Source organism: Xiphophorus couchianus, chromosome 8, assembly GCF_001444195.1.
Source record: "Xiphophorus couchianus chromosome 8, X_couchianus-1.0, whole genome shotgun sequence".
NCBI lineage: Eukaryota > Metazoa > Chordata > Actinopteri > Cyprinodontiformes > Poeciliidae > Xiphophorus > Xiphophorus couchianus.
The window spans coordinates 11,819,296-11,834,835 of record NC_040235.1 but is presented as its reverse complement, the minus strand read 5'-3'; the positions used below and the strand labels follow the sequence as shown (position 1 = coordinate 11,834,835).

The 15,540-nt window shown below is 39.3% G+C and overlaps 1 protein-coding gene across 2 annotated transcripts; it reads right to left on the bottom strand.

Moving 5' to 3' along the window:
• Positions 1-413: 413 nt before the first annotated feature.
• Positions 414-14,812, bottom strand: snx30 (sorting nexin family member 30). Of its 2 annotated transcripts, XM_028025331.1 has the most exons (9): positions 14,323-14,793; positions 11,174-11,389; positions 9,473-9,583; positions 9,226-9,384; positions 7,992-8,181; positions 6,985-7,184; positions 6,377-6,466; positions 6,015-6,167; positions 414-4,629 (listed from the first exon to the last, which is right to left on the bottom strand). In XM_028025331.1, the coding sequence occupies exons 1-9, from the start codon at positions 14,455-14,457 to the stop codon at positions 4,552-4,554; spliced, it is 1,332 nt and encodes a 443-aa protein (XP_027881132.1). In that variant the 5' UTR covers positions 14,458-14,793; the 3' UTR covers positions 414-4,551. The 2 variants fall into 2 exon arrangements, with proteins under 2 accessions (XP_027881132.1, XP_027881133.1); XM_028025332.1 differs by lacking the exon at positions 414-4,629 and having other exon boundaries at positions 6,123-6,215; positions 14,323-14,812.
• Between the last annotated feature and the right edge of the window lie 728 nt (positions 14,813-15,540).

The window sequence follows — 15,540 nt, the reverse complement described above, 5'->3', positions numbered from 1 at the left end:
AGACTTATTTCTATTAAGCATTGTAAATATTCTTTTATGTCATTTTTACATGATTCATATTTTTCGCTGTTGCTTTTTATACTTGATCACTGAAGTCTGCATTTGCACTCAAACCATGAAAAAGGCATTATTTAGTCTCTGTAAAAGTAAAACTACACAATTTGAAATGCTTTTATTATACATTAGACTTATTGCTGCAGCTTAAAATAATTTCTGTGTTGAAATGTTCTTATTGTAGTGTTGATGCACTACAGGGTGTTTTACTGTTCATGTATCTTTTTGTTCATGCATCCATTTAAATGAACATAAAGTTTTGAAGACTTTTAACAAAACTGTATTAGTCCCGTTATGTTTTGGCACATCTTCTGACATAATTAGCGTTTCTGATTGCATTCAAATCAAAAACAAATGAGTCGTCATTTATTCTCTTTATTGTTGGTCCAGTATATCCAAAAAATGTGGTAAAGATAAATTGCATCAAAACATCAGTATACAAGCTTATTTATAATTACAACAAATTATTAACATTCGAATGTACAATCAGGGACGTAAACAGAGCACACTGGGGTGGAAAAGAGAAAAACAAAAATAGATCTAATTAGACGTGTGAAGTCACACAGGAAGGAGAAGAGGACATTTGGCTTAAGAGCTTTAAAGAAAAAAACGTCCCCGACTTAAACACCCGTTCAGTCGGTTCGCTAGTGAGTCAAATGGCGGCCGTTGGGATGCAACTGGACGCTAAAAAAAACAAAAAACAAAATATGTCTCCCTTGATGCAAGAGTAACACTTTTTTTTTACTTCATTTTGGTGTTACAAAACCAAACACCAAGGAAAATGTTTTTTTTTTTCCTGGAAGAGATCCGTGGATGCACTCGTACCTGTTCATAATAATAATAAAAAAAAGATACTTCTCACTGAGGGTGCGTTTAAAACAAATTAAACAAAAAGTAGGCGTGGAAATCTCAAGCTTAGTTGATTAGTAAATTATTATGTAAGCTTGACATTGAAGTTCTTCCCTTTGTTTCATTTTTATTACGATTACCAGGATTCATTTAAACTGGTCTCCAACTGGTCTCCTGGTCTCTATTCTTACCACTATTAGAGGTCAGGACCTCTGTGTACCATTGTAGAGGTTTCCAATTAGTTATTTGATAACAGCGCCCTCTACAATTATCAGCACTCCTGGTAAAACAATGTAAAAAAATAAATAAATAAATTCAGCTTTTTTGAGAAACATGATCTCCTACTGAAAGTCCAAGTCTCTTTAGTCAGCAAGAAAACAAATTAAGGTTAGGAAACGTGTTTTAAATAAAGTTAATTATTGGCACCGAAACCATTTCTACAAAACAAATGCAACAAATTATACTTTTTTAGATTCATTAGAATATCAAGAAACTTTAAATTAGCAACTGATGGCGTTCGTTTCAATGGAGGTAGAAATATGACTTACAAAAGGAGGTCAATTTCTCCTAATCATTTCAAAATGGGAAAGACAAGAAAACTTGCCACTCAAGTCAACTAAACATGCACTGTACCCAACTTTATATCATCTCCCCACACACAGAAAAAAATTACAATCATCAAAGCTCGATGAGAAAACACTAAAGGTGAGTTTACTCTGAAACAAACAGGATGTATAATGCACACTGTTCTGGATCTGTGATGCTGAGGGCCTGTTTCACTCCCACAGCATCACTAGTGGTTCGCTACATTAGCCACAGTTGTTTTTACATTGTCACTTATTGTGAGATTAGACTGCTGACAAGGATTAGCTTATTTTAAGACTCTTCAAACATCTTTACCAGGGGTGCCAATAATTGTAAAAGTCACTGTTTTTTAAGCGAGTATTCAATGTAATATTTTTAAAAATAGTTTGTTTTAATACAGCAGTATCATAGTTACAAAAAAAACAAAACAAGTTTTTGGATCTCTTCTGCTCCCCTCTTTAGTACATTCTCATATTTTGATATTATTTCAGTCAGTAACAGTCATTCAGGCTTTTAGTTTGAACCTCTGTTACATCTGCCTCCTGTTGTCATAGCTACCTGGAACCATGACCTCATTCCGGACCTCACATGGCCAAAAAAAAAAAAAAAGCATTTTATTTCCTTCATTTTTATCCTTTTTTTACATCTGATTGAACAGTTATAGAAGCAGCTGCTGTAAAAGGCTAAAAAGGTCAAGATAGACGAATAAGAATGAGGAACAAAAAACAAGGAAGCTGACAACATCCACAAGTTGCAGACACTAAAACAGCCTTCATGTTTGGTTGTAGAGAGGGCAGGTCTGGTAATGTGGCATCAGCTTCAAAAAACAGAAATCTTTAAAAAAAAAAAAACATACCTTTATTTTGAAAATCTCTTCTTTTACCAGACAGATAATACTGTCTGAGGCTACATCTGTGCAAAAATGAACAAAAACTAAACGTTACCATGGTGTTGGGTTAATGTCACATAGCTGAGCTTGCCCTGAAATCCTTGGTCACATTTTGCTACTTCACGCCAAGCCTCACTGACTCAAGCACACACAGCTGAGGAGAGGAAATAAATTATGACGTTTCAGCAGGTTTCATCTTCCTCCTGTGGTTGAGGGCCATCAAAGGAACACCGTTTGATCCGAGGGCAGCAAAGTGATTCTTTTCCCCTTTAAAACTGAGATCAAGTAAAGAATATAAGGGGAAAAAAATGGATATTTTCGGCAGGCTGCTTCCGTGTTTTCTAATATTTTCCAACAGAGTCACAGCTCTGCAGATGATTGCACAAAGTCAATACTGTGAGCAAGCTGAACCAATGTATACTGGAAAGGATTTGCTCTGTCAATTGGCTTCATGCAGTTTCTGTTTGATAAGTAGCTGAATATATTAAAGCACAATGGAATCACCTTGGATGTAGGTCCTGCAACAGGTTGCCGTTCTGAAGCAAAATCACATTTTTACTGGGCGGTTTTTAAGCTCCATCAGGGTTGAATGATTCACTATTTCCAGCTCTAAACTTTTTTTTTTTTTTTTGCATTAAAGCACTTGCTTTTTCCCTCAAAGTTATTCCAAGGCCATGTCCCACACGACTTAACATTCCCAACTTAATAGCGTGTCGAGGAAGGCTGGAATATTAAAATACCGTGACTTTAAATGATCGTTACAACCACTTTAATCCAGCAGAAGTAGAGAATGAGAAGTAGAGTAAAACTTTGCCACTAGGTGGTGCTGTTAGACACTTATCAATAGAGCCCAGAATGCAAAACTAAGATATTTCATGGTTTGGTTTTATCATGACACTTATTATTGATTTAACTGGTGCTGGAAGAAAATGTAGGAAAATATTTATGAAATGTTGTTAAACAGCCAGTAGAGGGAGTCAAGGTTGATATTCCTGTGATAATATTTGGATGTAAGGATCCAAAAAAACAATTATGTTTCAGCTGAAAAATTATTTAGTCAAATTAAAAGTTTTGATGTAACAATTTCAGAGTTTTACCTTCTAGTAGAAGCAAAAAAAAATAAGAAAAACAAAATAAAAATAAAACTCAAGATTTTTTGCAGTTATTCCCATTTGTCAAGAGCAAAACAAAAGGCCACAATCCAATAAATTTGGTAAATAAACATTTATATACTTATATATATATACACAATTTTAATCCACATAAAATTGTATCACATTAAATAAACAAACCTATAAATTTAGCTAAGAATTAAAAAAAAATAATAATTCCAGATTTATTAATGAAAAATTAACAATGGATCATATTATTTACAACTAAGTCCAGATGTATTAAATTTTGTCATATGTTCTGTGCTGCATTTGAGAAAGAAATTATTAAAAGTATTGAATCTGATTGGTTAGGCTGCATATCAATTCAACTGTAGACCAATCCTCTTGTCTGTAGCAATGCTAGCCCCGCCCAAACATTTCCATTACCAGTTCTAACAAAATAAGCAGATGAAAGTGTGAAGTAAATTTAGAAAAATCATCATGTCTGCTTTTAGCTCAAAAAATAATACATTTTCTCATTTTGTTATTTTTTTTAATAAAGTTTTTAATAAATAATAAATCAGTAAAGGTGTTAATTTCTTTACAACTTTAATTGACTTAGCGCATATATAGATATTTATTTACCAACCTATTGATATATTGAACTGCGGCATTTCCGATCCTCGATACCCATTTGGCTCATTGTGAAAACGGAGAGGGCGGACGAAAAACGCATCTCTCCACAAATGTAGATAAATAAACACAAGCAGCATTGGCAACAACAACAAACAAACAAACAAAAACGACCGTTAATCTGAAATATTAGGTAGAAAAAGTCCATAAAAATAGAAAAAAAAAGACGAATCTGTACAGAAGATTCTCCACTGTCCCAGCCGACCTCAAACACACCACTCATTACCTTTCTTCCCAGGCTGAATCGGCCTGGAAGGCGGCCGCTCTCCGTGTCATCGTCACTGTTTCTCTCAGGGTAGCAGGAGGCAGACCGCTGGTGGTTAGAACCTGCTGCCCTGTCGCTGGTTTTCCTTGGCATGGCTGAGCGTGACGTACAAGTAAGCGTTCAGTTCAGTTCGTCTCGCTCGTTTTGTCCTCAGTCTGTTTTTCCTGGAGGAGCGTTATGAGGGACTCCCACGCTGCCTGGCTCTGCACAGAGGGGAGATTTATTTGTAATTACAATTCCTACCTCTCCAGATTATCTTCTGAAATAAACAAAATAACAAAAAAAAAAAAAAACAATAAAAGTAAAGCATATTTTAATTTGGAAATGTTACCAGTAAAATTAGTTCACATGCTGCTTTTATGCTCTGCTGTATTCAGAAGAGTGTTTCCACCATTAGTTTACGGTCAATGAGCAGGCGGGGTTAAACACAAACACTTCACGTCACACTTGTGAGTCTTTTGCTTGTTGCTAGCAGTGGCGTTTTTCTGAGCCGTGTTGTGCGATGCTAGTAGCTCCGCCCTAACCGGACTGCGTTTTTGTCCTACATGGACCTACGACTGAAACGGGCCCAGGAAAGGTGCTCAGCAGGTCGGCCATTTTTACAATGGCAACAGAGAAAATAATGACTATTAGAAAATAGCTCATTGGAAAGTCAATTTTTTACTCCCAAAATCTGCTCTGCTACTTTGTGAGTTGGAAGTGGTTTCGGAACCACTTAGGAAAATTGCAAACTGGACTTGTTTTGGCTTACTTCTTCGCTCCACTCTTCCATAAAGGTCCTGTTTTCTTCAACCTGAGCTGCAGATCGTTGAAGCTCCTCTAGAGCTACAAAACCCAACTCTCCTGGAACGAAGAGTCAGTTTAGGTCGGCGCACAACCACCGTATTTATAGCAAGATTAAATCACTAAGAGAAAGACCACATACTAATGAGCTCTGAAGGCTGTTAGTTGCACTACGTTCCTTTAGGGGTATTAAGATAAAGAGGGGTGGGGGTGCATATAAATGCATACAGCATTTATGATTTTCATTTGAAATAATTTGGAAAACCAATATACCCTTTACCATCCACTTAGGAACTCTCAGGGTATCAACAAGTTTCAGCAAGTCAAATTTAATACTTTTTAAGACCTTATTAATGATAATTGAATGACATTTAAGATGGAAAAAGCAATAAATCTATGTGAGGGTTGGGGGATCCTTCTGTATAACTTGACTTACAGAAAGTGACATCTCTCACTCTGCATTCATGTACTATGGAACTTGCACGATGACACGCAAACTTGAGACGCAACCTAAGAAAATTGAAAAATGTTCAACTTTAGCTGCCGTTGTGTCGAGTGTGCTGGACTTGCACACTGTGTCAAGGACCAAGATTATTTAAGGCCAGTTTACATTTTGTTTTATTTTTAGATACAGACGACTTTTTAAGAATCCGTGGACGTCCTGATTGTGCAACATCACATAAAATCTCAAGAAAACACAAAAGTTTGGGGTCGTTGCATTAAACACAAAAACGTTTTTGCAGGGCACTGTGACATCACACGGCGGCGATCTGGGCTGCTTTCAGGTTGACCTCGGCCCGCGTACCTTTTCATAATAGTTGATGTTTTTGTCGGCCATGCCCGTGAGGAGCTGTTTGAAGTCTTGCCTCTTGTTCCGCTGCCAGCGTTCCCAGTCTGCTTTCAGGTCAGCATTGAAACACTCCACTTTGTCCTGGCACTTCTCCACTTCCACAGGAATCTGCAGCAGAGCAGACAAAACTAGAGCTAGCGGGGACCGGGCTCAACGCTACAAGTTGCAGCGTGGAGGGGGGAAAAGAATCGAGACACACTTTTACTCTCTAGGCATGCAACAGATGCGGCGACAGTTCACTAGAACCAGCTGAAAATCAAACAATCCTAATAGACAATTGTGAAATTCAATCAAACGAGAGGAAGAGCATTGCTTACGGGCGTCCGATCTTCTTGTTTGCGCAACACGGCGGCTTCCAGGCGGCCCTCGTACTCCGCTTGGACTTGGTCTCGCTTCCTCAAAACTCTCTGTTATCAGACAGAAAGCTTTCCAAGTTAGTAGGAACACAGCGCAGCCTCGGAAAAACAGCATGTGACCAATGTGAGACGCAGACAGTTCTGCTGAGTCTTGAACTGGACAGGACATGATGCATGCAAAAAAAACAAAACAACAAAAAAAACCACTGGTGGAACCTTTTCTAGTTTGGGAGCAAAGGGGATGCAGCTCTAGGTTTGAAACTTTTTTCTTTCTTCATTATATTTTTGTGAAATACAATGAATTCAGTTATGTTTCATCATGATACTGATGAAATATTCATACTGCAACAGTCTTCGGTCAGAGGCCTCTTCAAATTTGTGGCAAGACTGACTGTTGCTGGAAAGCATCGGCTGCGGACATGACAATGACTCTGAAGATGATATGAGTTCGGTTTTATTCCCCAAAGGCGTCAAAAAGGTAAAGAAATATATATAATATCGGTCCAAATGTTCATATTGTTGCATTCCTGATATGAGTTATGATGACATTGATCTAACTGCGCTCTTACCTTCATAGACTCAATGTAGAGAACGTATTCTCTGAGAACAGGAAGGAAGTCCTGGCTCATGTTGTCGCTCAGATCCTCCAGAGCACCACAGCTCGTCGTCACGCAGCCGGCCACGCCCTCCAGGGGGCGCTGCAGCTGCTCCTCTGACGCAGCCCAGGTGGAGTAGACAGCGCCGTACTCACGCAGCTCTGTCAGGTACTCTGGGAGCAAATATGAAAGGACAGCAGGGTAAGTTGAGCGAGGCATTATCCAGAGCGCGAATCGTTCTCTTTTCTTCACTGGAGAAGAAACTGGGACTAAACAGTCCGGCACACTCTCTGCAACTGATTACTTATAAATAGTCCCCATCTTATCTGGGAACATGGTTGTGTCTAACGCCGCACATCAACAACCCAAACAGATGGTGCATTTCACACGGCAGGTATTTACAGCATCACACATTATGCATGAGTCAGGTGAGCGGGGTCAGCAGCTTTTCCTCTTTCCTTACTGCTGAATGCAGGAAGAGTTTCTCTTTCACACATACAACTTATTTTAGACATCCTGTTTGTTTAGATTTATGATGAAAAGGTTCAAACTATCCTTCCGATTAACGTCATCAGCTCTGGCTGTATGTTTATTGCTAGAATGGATGTAAAATTGCAGTTAACATTAGACACTTACTATGTATTTTTGGTCTAGTTTCTAGTGGAAACATCTTAAAATAAGACAAAACTAAACAGCAATTTTTCAATAAGATATAGGAGCTTCCATTAAGTCAATAATTCCTTATTATTTATGAACTGTACTGGATATACGTAAAAAAAAAAAAACATTTGCCAATGGACCCGTTACTTTTTCGTCAATATTAAAGAATGATTGACTAAAACAAACTCCAATTTCTTGCTGGAAAGTTACTTTTGTCTTATTTCAAGTGCACAAAGATATTTGCACTATAAATGGTGTAAAATGGTGTGTTTGCAGTGAACTCCTGCGTGTGTTGTGTCCAGCAGGCTCTCTGATTATACCTGACTGCTCTCGGAGGATTCTCTGAGAGATGCGATCGATGGTTCCCAGTTTCTGGCTGAATGTGTCCAGATACTCTCCCATGGCGCTGAACTCAGCCGGCCGCGCCCGCAGCTTGTAGCCACCGGCCACGTTCTTCACAGATTCGCCCACTTTGGTCAGCAGGGCCAGACCCTGACGCTTGTTCAGGTCCTGCAAAGAAATGTGTCGTCAGGGTAACCAGTAAGATTAAAAAAAACAAAAGAGGCCCTATTTATTAACATGTATAGCAGATGGAAACCTGGTCATGTTAAGCTGCCACTTTTTATAACAATTGTGAACTTTGGGGACTTCTTCCCTCCTAACAGAGTGGTAAAGAAAGTCTAGTTTACCTACAGACTTGTTTATAGCAGTTCAAGTTCTTCTGAACTTTTAAATGACTGGCCTTACTGTAAACATGAGCAAGTTTTGGTGAGTAACTATACTTGTATAGTCACATCCTGAGTAACTGGGTGTCATCATATTTACACCACAGATCAAGGGGTCGGCAACCTTTACCCACTAAAAAGTTTTCTCTGATCAATTTAGAGCTGTACATGTTAAATGACCCTTAAAAAAAAGCAAAGAAAAAAAAAAGGATGGGTGCATTTGATTCTATGGCTATATGATTAAAAAAAGAAAAAAGAAAGGACCCAAAAACTGATCAGGAACATCAATATAAAGGAATATTCCTGGTACTTTAAGCTTTCTGATGTGGAAATTATTGCAATTATTTCGCAAATGATTGGCAGTTGAGAAAAAAAACCTGGAAAACCTGCTAAAACCTTCATTTGTTTTATCCATCTTTAACAACTTTCATTAGTTCTTTACTATTTTTAGTCAATTTAAAAGGAATTGAGGAAGAACCAAAGAGCCACAGGCTGCAGATCTCTGCCATATCACAATGGAAAATCGTGGATAACTGGTATTTACATCCTTACATACATTATTCATTTATGTATTTTAAAGTTGGTTAAAGTTACTTTATTTTTTAGGACTTGACTGGATATTATTTCCAGTGATTTTGTATAAAAAAAATATATATATAGATTTTTAAAGTAGGATGTTTTGGATGGATTTATTTAAAGTCTTTTTACATGCAGAGAGCGCTGTGAAAGATTCTCTACTGTGTTCTACATTCATATCTCTGCAGGTCTGTTTTCCTTTTCTGGCACACTTGAGATGATTTATTAGAGTCTGAGTCCAGCACTGCCTTACCTTGGCAGTCAGGAAGGCATTAAGATGTGGGTTAAAAGACAGAACTGGGTGGTCCGCGACTCGCTTCAGGAACTTGTCCAGAGCCTTCATCCTCGTGTCCACAAACTCCTCGGAGAAGCGGTCCACCACACCCTTCATCACAAACTTCTCTGGCAGCGGCTGGAGACAGAGGAGAGGGGGAGGGAATGTGAATGAGGGGAGGCTCGACAGGAACGCAGCGCAAAGAGGGGAAGCTTGTGGGACATACAGGGACGAGGTGGGTCGGCTGGCTGTCCTCTAGCTTTATCCTCAGCCAGTCGAAGTCCTGGTAGCGCCGCCGCACGCTGTACTCCGGAAGGTCAAACTCTATCCGTGTCGTCTGGGGGGGAAAAGAAAGAAAGAAATAAACACATTTTACACACACACACAGGGTCTCCATTAACACTTTGTGCTCTTATTTGGCTGAGGCACTGCTGTGCAGCCTCAGAAACCAAGCGCCTTGTTGCTCATAGCAACTGTCACCATGTAGTCCTGAGATTTAGCGTATTACTGCCATAATAATAAGGAAGCATAAACTTCTTATAGCTGTTAAATATAGAAGCAAAATCTTCTGACACACTTCACTTCATCACAACCTTCAGAATGACATTATGAAGGAGCTGCGGGTCGTTTTTGGCACTCCTCTGTGTTTTCAGTTTGGATTGTTGAAGGCCTTAAAATAACAGAACTAGTGAAGTTAAACAAACTTTTCTCCTTTTTGCTGACTCATTCCCTCTAATTTAAACAGCGTTGAGGTCAGGACCTCGGAGAAGCCTTTCCATACTCATTAATGTAAACACTTCTTCCAAACTTCTTGCCATATGTTTGGAAGTCACTGTCACAGTGGTGTCAGTTTTGAAGCCAAAGGTTTTCTTTTTTTTTTCCTCTCTCCCAGTTCCAATCACGGAAACCTGGCTGCAGGGACTTTCAGTTCATGGCAGCGCTGCGATCGAAACGCGCTTTGCTGTTCCTGACGCATTTCTTTCCAAAGTAAGATTGAGGTTTTCCTCCAGGCTTTAGTGAAGGTAATTTCAACTTTATGTCTGAAGCTTTAGGATTAAAGAACTCTGCTTTTGAGCTCATTTTATCATTTCTAGACTGAAAAATTGTTTTTTGAAAAATGCAACCTTTAAATTGAGCAGATCCATTTATGACAAGGAGAAAGAAATAAGCATTAAAGCTGCAGTATATAACTTTTATAAAAAACATCTTTTTTAACGTATTTGTTAAATCTATCACCACAGTGTGACAGTATGAGACAGATCATTTGTGAAAAAGATTCATTATCTCCTCCTGAGCTACTACTGCCATCTAAAGAAATGCACCGCTCCCGACCAAAAATAGCCAATCAGAATCAGGAGGCATGTCTTAGCACTGTCAATCATGCTTGTGAACGCGCTGCTAATTGTGAATACATTAGCTGTATTCACAACTAATGTGGATAGTTGTGGATAGTCCACAACTAATGTGGATAGTTGTGGATCTCAAGAGCTGTGGAGAGCAAAGGCTCTCGGTGCTGGTGCAGCATGGGAAAGCCCCGTTGCTGCTAATTGCAGAGAAACACCTTACCGTGACATAAAAACTATTTATTCATGCTAATTAGCTTTAGCATTCACCACTAGCTCTGGTGTGGGGAACAAGCTATAGCCTCGCAGAGAGGTTGTTTCTGAAGGAGCACTGTATTTCTGCAGGGAGGAGTTGCAGGAGTTTGATTTTTTTCACAAATGATCTATCTCCTGTTTTAACAAATATGTAAAAAAACAAACACATTTCTTTTCAATAAAAGTTGCATACTGCAGCTTTAACATGGTGGAGGTTTTATGTCCCGCAATGATGCTGAGTGCAATTTTGAAGATTGTTAAAAGATTAGTCAAATATAGTTAGAGCTGGTTTAAAACCAGGCAGAGCATGTCATGAGCCGAGAACCAACCTTAGTGGAGACTCTGTAGGTGATGTACGTCTCCATGGTGGAGACGTGCTTCTTGGGGTCATCGACGGTGACGAAGAGGTCGCGGGGTTCTCCGGAGCCAAACGTGACGTGAGCGTTGGCCTCCGGCTCGCAGTCCAGCTGCAGCCTGCTGAGCAGCACCGACGCAGAGGCGGCGCTGGAAATCTCCACCGGCGTGCCGTTGGTCAGGCCCGGTTCCTGCCGGGAAAACGAGGAACACGACAGCGACGTCACGGTGGCGCTCTTACAGGGAGGCTGGCAGACAAAGAGATCCCTGATAGAACGACCGCACCGCTGACAAAGCTGTTTTTCATCGTCAATGGCGCGTTGTCGGGACAGCGTGAACACGATGCGCACCCCAGATCAGCTTTCTGATTCATAACAGAACAGGAAGAATTCAGGGCTTCTTTTTTCAGTCTTGGAGGAAGCTGCAAACTTTCCCAACAGACCCAGTAACAATGCATATTGACTCACATGCAGAACGTTCACCTAGAAATGGAGCGAAGTGCACCACAGGAAGTGAGGAAAACCAGTGCTTCAGCTAAATCTCCTTTTTTCTTTTTTCTTTTAAAGAGGATACGTGTGTAACGTGTCAAATTCAGGCAGCGTGACGAGAAGAGGAGAGAAGCACTGTCCCTCTGTCTTCCTTTCCTCAGTCCACTTCACATGCACACACAAATACATTACGTCTACCGCTGGCAGACAGAAAACACACAATAACAGGTTGCTGACAGAGGAAATCTACCTCTGGACTGCTGACCGGCTCTGGTAATCACAGCTCAGATAATTACACTCAGGACATTACTGTGAATGAACAACCAGGCCAGCAAAGCTGCAAACAACGTATACTGGAAATTAAACTGTGAAACTGCTTTTTTTAGTTTGATCTTTTTTTTTTTTTTTACTATTAAGCAACTGACACTTCTCTGTTGGGTTCAGAAAGAGAAGAAGTTACTGAAAGTACGAATCATTTGCTGTGTTAGATGACAATAGCTAGTAATTTGACCACAAACTGGAAAAAATGCATTTTTTATTCTTCCTTTCACCTCCAAAAACCACTTCCTAGTGCAATTACAGGTCTTTGGGAGTTTGTCTCTACCAGCTTTTAAATTGGTTAAAAGCCATGAAAATATTCATTTCATCTTACTACAGATTATCAAATTGTTTTAGGTCTGGACTTGAATATAAATATACTTTGATCCAACACACTTCATTGGCTCAATATTTAAGATTATTCAGCAGTCTCGCATCTTTTGGAGCACCTCAACAGTTTTTCCACCTTGTATTTAAGGAGAGCATCCCAAACTATGATGCTGCCACCACCATGTCTGTTTGGGGCAGCAGTCTGCAAGTTTTACAACCCAATCAAACATTTTTACCCTCAGCTCAGCTACATAAAACCTGTTTAGAGCCACGAATGTTACGTTACCTTTTGAATACGTACTATAGAACTACAACTTAACTAATATGTTTAGGTTTAAAAAAAAAACAAAAAACTTATGCAAACAGAAAATTGGAAAATTATATTTAAATAAAAGCATTTTCAATATAATGACAAGAAACATTTATCTACAAAAAATATTAGACTTTAAGTGTCAATCTGGTCCTTAGCTGCTGATGGATAGGTAAGTAGTTGTGTCATGTTTTTTAAGATAGTGGACTGAACTGTGGTCCATGTGATGTTTAAAGCTTTAAATATTGTTTTATGACCCAACTCTGCTTTAACTGTCTCCTCTTTATCCCTGACCCGTGTTTCTGCCTCTCCATGATTATATTTGTTTGCTAACATTCTCTAACAAACCCCTAAAGCACTCCAAGTACCAGCTGGATTTAAAAAAAACCAACTAAATAAATGAAATCTAAAGGCAGTTTAATTGAATTATTTTAGAGACATTAGAGTAAAGGGGACTGTAAACAAATCCACACCACACGTTTAAGATCTTTATCTGTTAAACACCACGTCTCATTCTCTTCCACTTCCCAGTGATGTTGTATTTCTCCAGTTAAGTCGATTACAGTGACCTCACTGTCCTGCATTTAACAGGAAGAGAGAACAGAAGGACAAGAGCAGCAACAACACTCAGAGCAAGAAACCATGACGAGCAAATTTTGGGTGCTCTTACTGGCAATGATTAACCGCTGATTTGAGACGGGTGCTACAGTCGCAGCTCCAAGATGAGTAAAACGCTCTGTGACCTGCTTGCATGTTCCATCTATGTTGACACAGCACTCAGAGGTTGCTAAGGAGGCCATTTATCCTCTACCCTGCTTATGTGTTGTGTGTGCTGTGTTTTTTAAGCTGAAAACAGATGAAGTTGAGTAGGTGTCAAGCAAGAAATGTGTAAAAAATAAAAATAAAAATGGGGTGAAAATACAAGAATACACAAATATTTCCGTTTACATACTTGATCTGTGGATTTTCTAACAGATAATAATCTGAAAATTAACATCTGCCAGAAAACACAGTTTGCATGTAGAGTTCACCTGTGTGCGATTTACTGTCAATATAAACACAATGGAGCTGTAAAAGTCACACCCTTTGGAACACTGTGGCGGTGGCAGCATCATGTTTTGGGGACAGGAACAGAGTTTCAACCTCCAGCAGCCTCCTTCAACCTTAAACATGCATGTGTCACATTGACCTAGTCAAAGCACAGACTTTCATCCAATTAAGAATTTGATAAGGCTTGAAATCGATGTGTAGAGATGCTCTCCGTCCAATCTGTCTAAGCTTGAGCTATTTTACAAAGAGTGTGCACAGATTTCAGTCTTTATTGGAAAAAAGCTTGTGGTCTCCGTTATGCACGACATTGTGCTGATCAGTCACAGAAAAACTCAATAAAAACATTACAGATGTTAGTTTTCACTTGACAAAATATGTTCTGTATGTTGCACTGTGAGCTGTTTGATCTTTAAAAAAATGTTTTTTCGGTTTTGATTTATGAGATTTGATTCAGTTCAAAAGGCAAACTTGAGTTTAATCTCTAAAAATCAAGCTCCAACCTACTTACGATGTTGGAAGCAAACAAGTTAGAATTTCCATATGTTCGCTCCACAGAGTTAAGTTTGGTGTCTCTTTTTTCCCGCGTGTTTTCCGATAAGCTCACAGCTAGCTCCTAGCCCATCCTCACCTTATCTTTCTCTGCGCTGATGGTGACATCTTGCCCCGGGGACAGGGGCTCCTCGGCGGCGGACAGCGGGTGGAGGATCTCCGTGATGAGCTTCTGCCCCGAGCTGGCCAGGCCTCTCGGAGCGCCGACACTCATCCCTGCTGAGGGCGGGAAGACGTGGCCGGTTATCGGGCTTAGCGGCTGGCGAGCGGCTCGGTGCGTTTGGGCGGACAGAGGAGATGGTTTTTATCCCTCAAGCTCCTCTTCAGATGAGATGTTAACAACAGCCGCTAGTTGATCACAACAGTCAGCTGACCTACACTGCCCAGCTCCGGATGTTCATCTAAAAGACCCCGGTTGTAAACACGTCAACGGCTGACAATCCAAAGATCGTCTATTAAGAAGAGGCGTTGAAATGGATGCATCTACAGCTCTACTATTTTACTAGCAAATTAGCCATAAACCGCCTCGAGCTAATGCTAATGCTTAGCCAGAATTAACGAGATTTGAAGCAAAAAGTAACTTTATAGTTGGATTTTTTTAAGCTAAATTATGGTTAAAAATGTTGACCTCAGAAAGCCAGACGGTGTTGAGCCCATGTTTCCTCCACAATTTCATGTGCTCCAACATTCATTTCAAAACATACAATGTCACATTTCACTAGGAAGAAATTTAAATTAGGTTTATTATTTTCACAAACTGGTAGCTCTTGGAAGTCACAGACTGTTTCCTATAATCTATCAGTGTAAAATCAATCTAGTTTATTTGTATGGCACATTTCAGCAACAGGCAGTTCAAAGTGTTTTGCGTCATAGAAAATACTTTTGATTGCATTAAAACAGCATAGTTCAAGTTTGAAAGTATTAAGTATTGTAATTATCAAGTGGGAATCAAACGTCCTGAATTTTTAAATGAAGTAGAAAAGAGGAATCACTTGATCAAAGATTGGGATTGAATGTTAATTAAACATCTATTGGGACATGTTTTGGAAAAATCAATAATTCGATTTTGGGATGTTTAATGTTGATTGGTATTTGTAATGTTCCGAAATTATACACAATATATCACAATTTGAACATTTATTATTATCCAACTTTGTTGTTTTTTTTTTTTTAAAAAAAGGGAATATATTTACGTTTCTTATATTGGCATGTTTCCTTCCAGCTAATCGCCACCAGTATGCTAACTCTCTAAGTACCCGAAATATAATCATAGTGAGACCTCCTCTTTTTTTGCCTC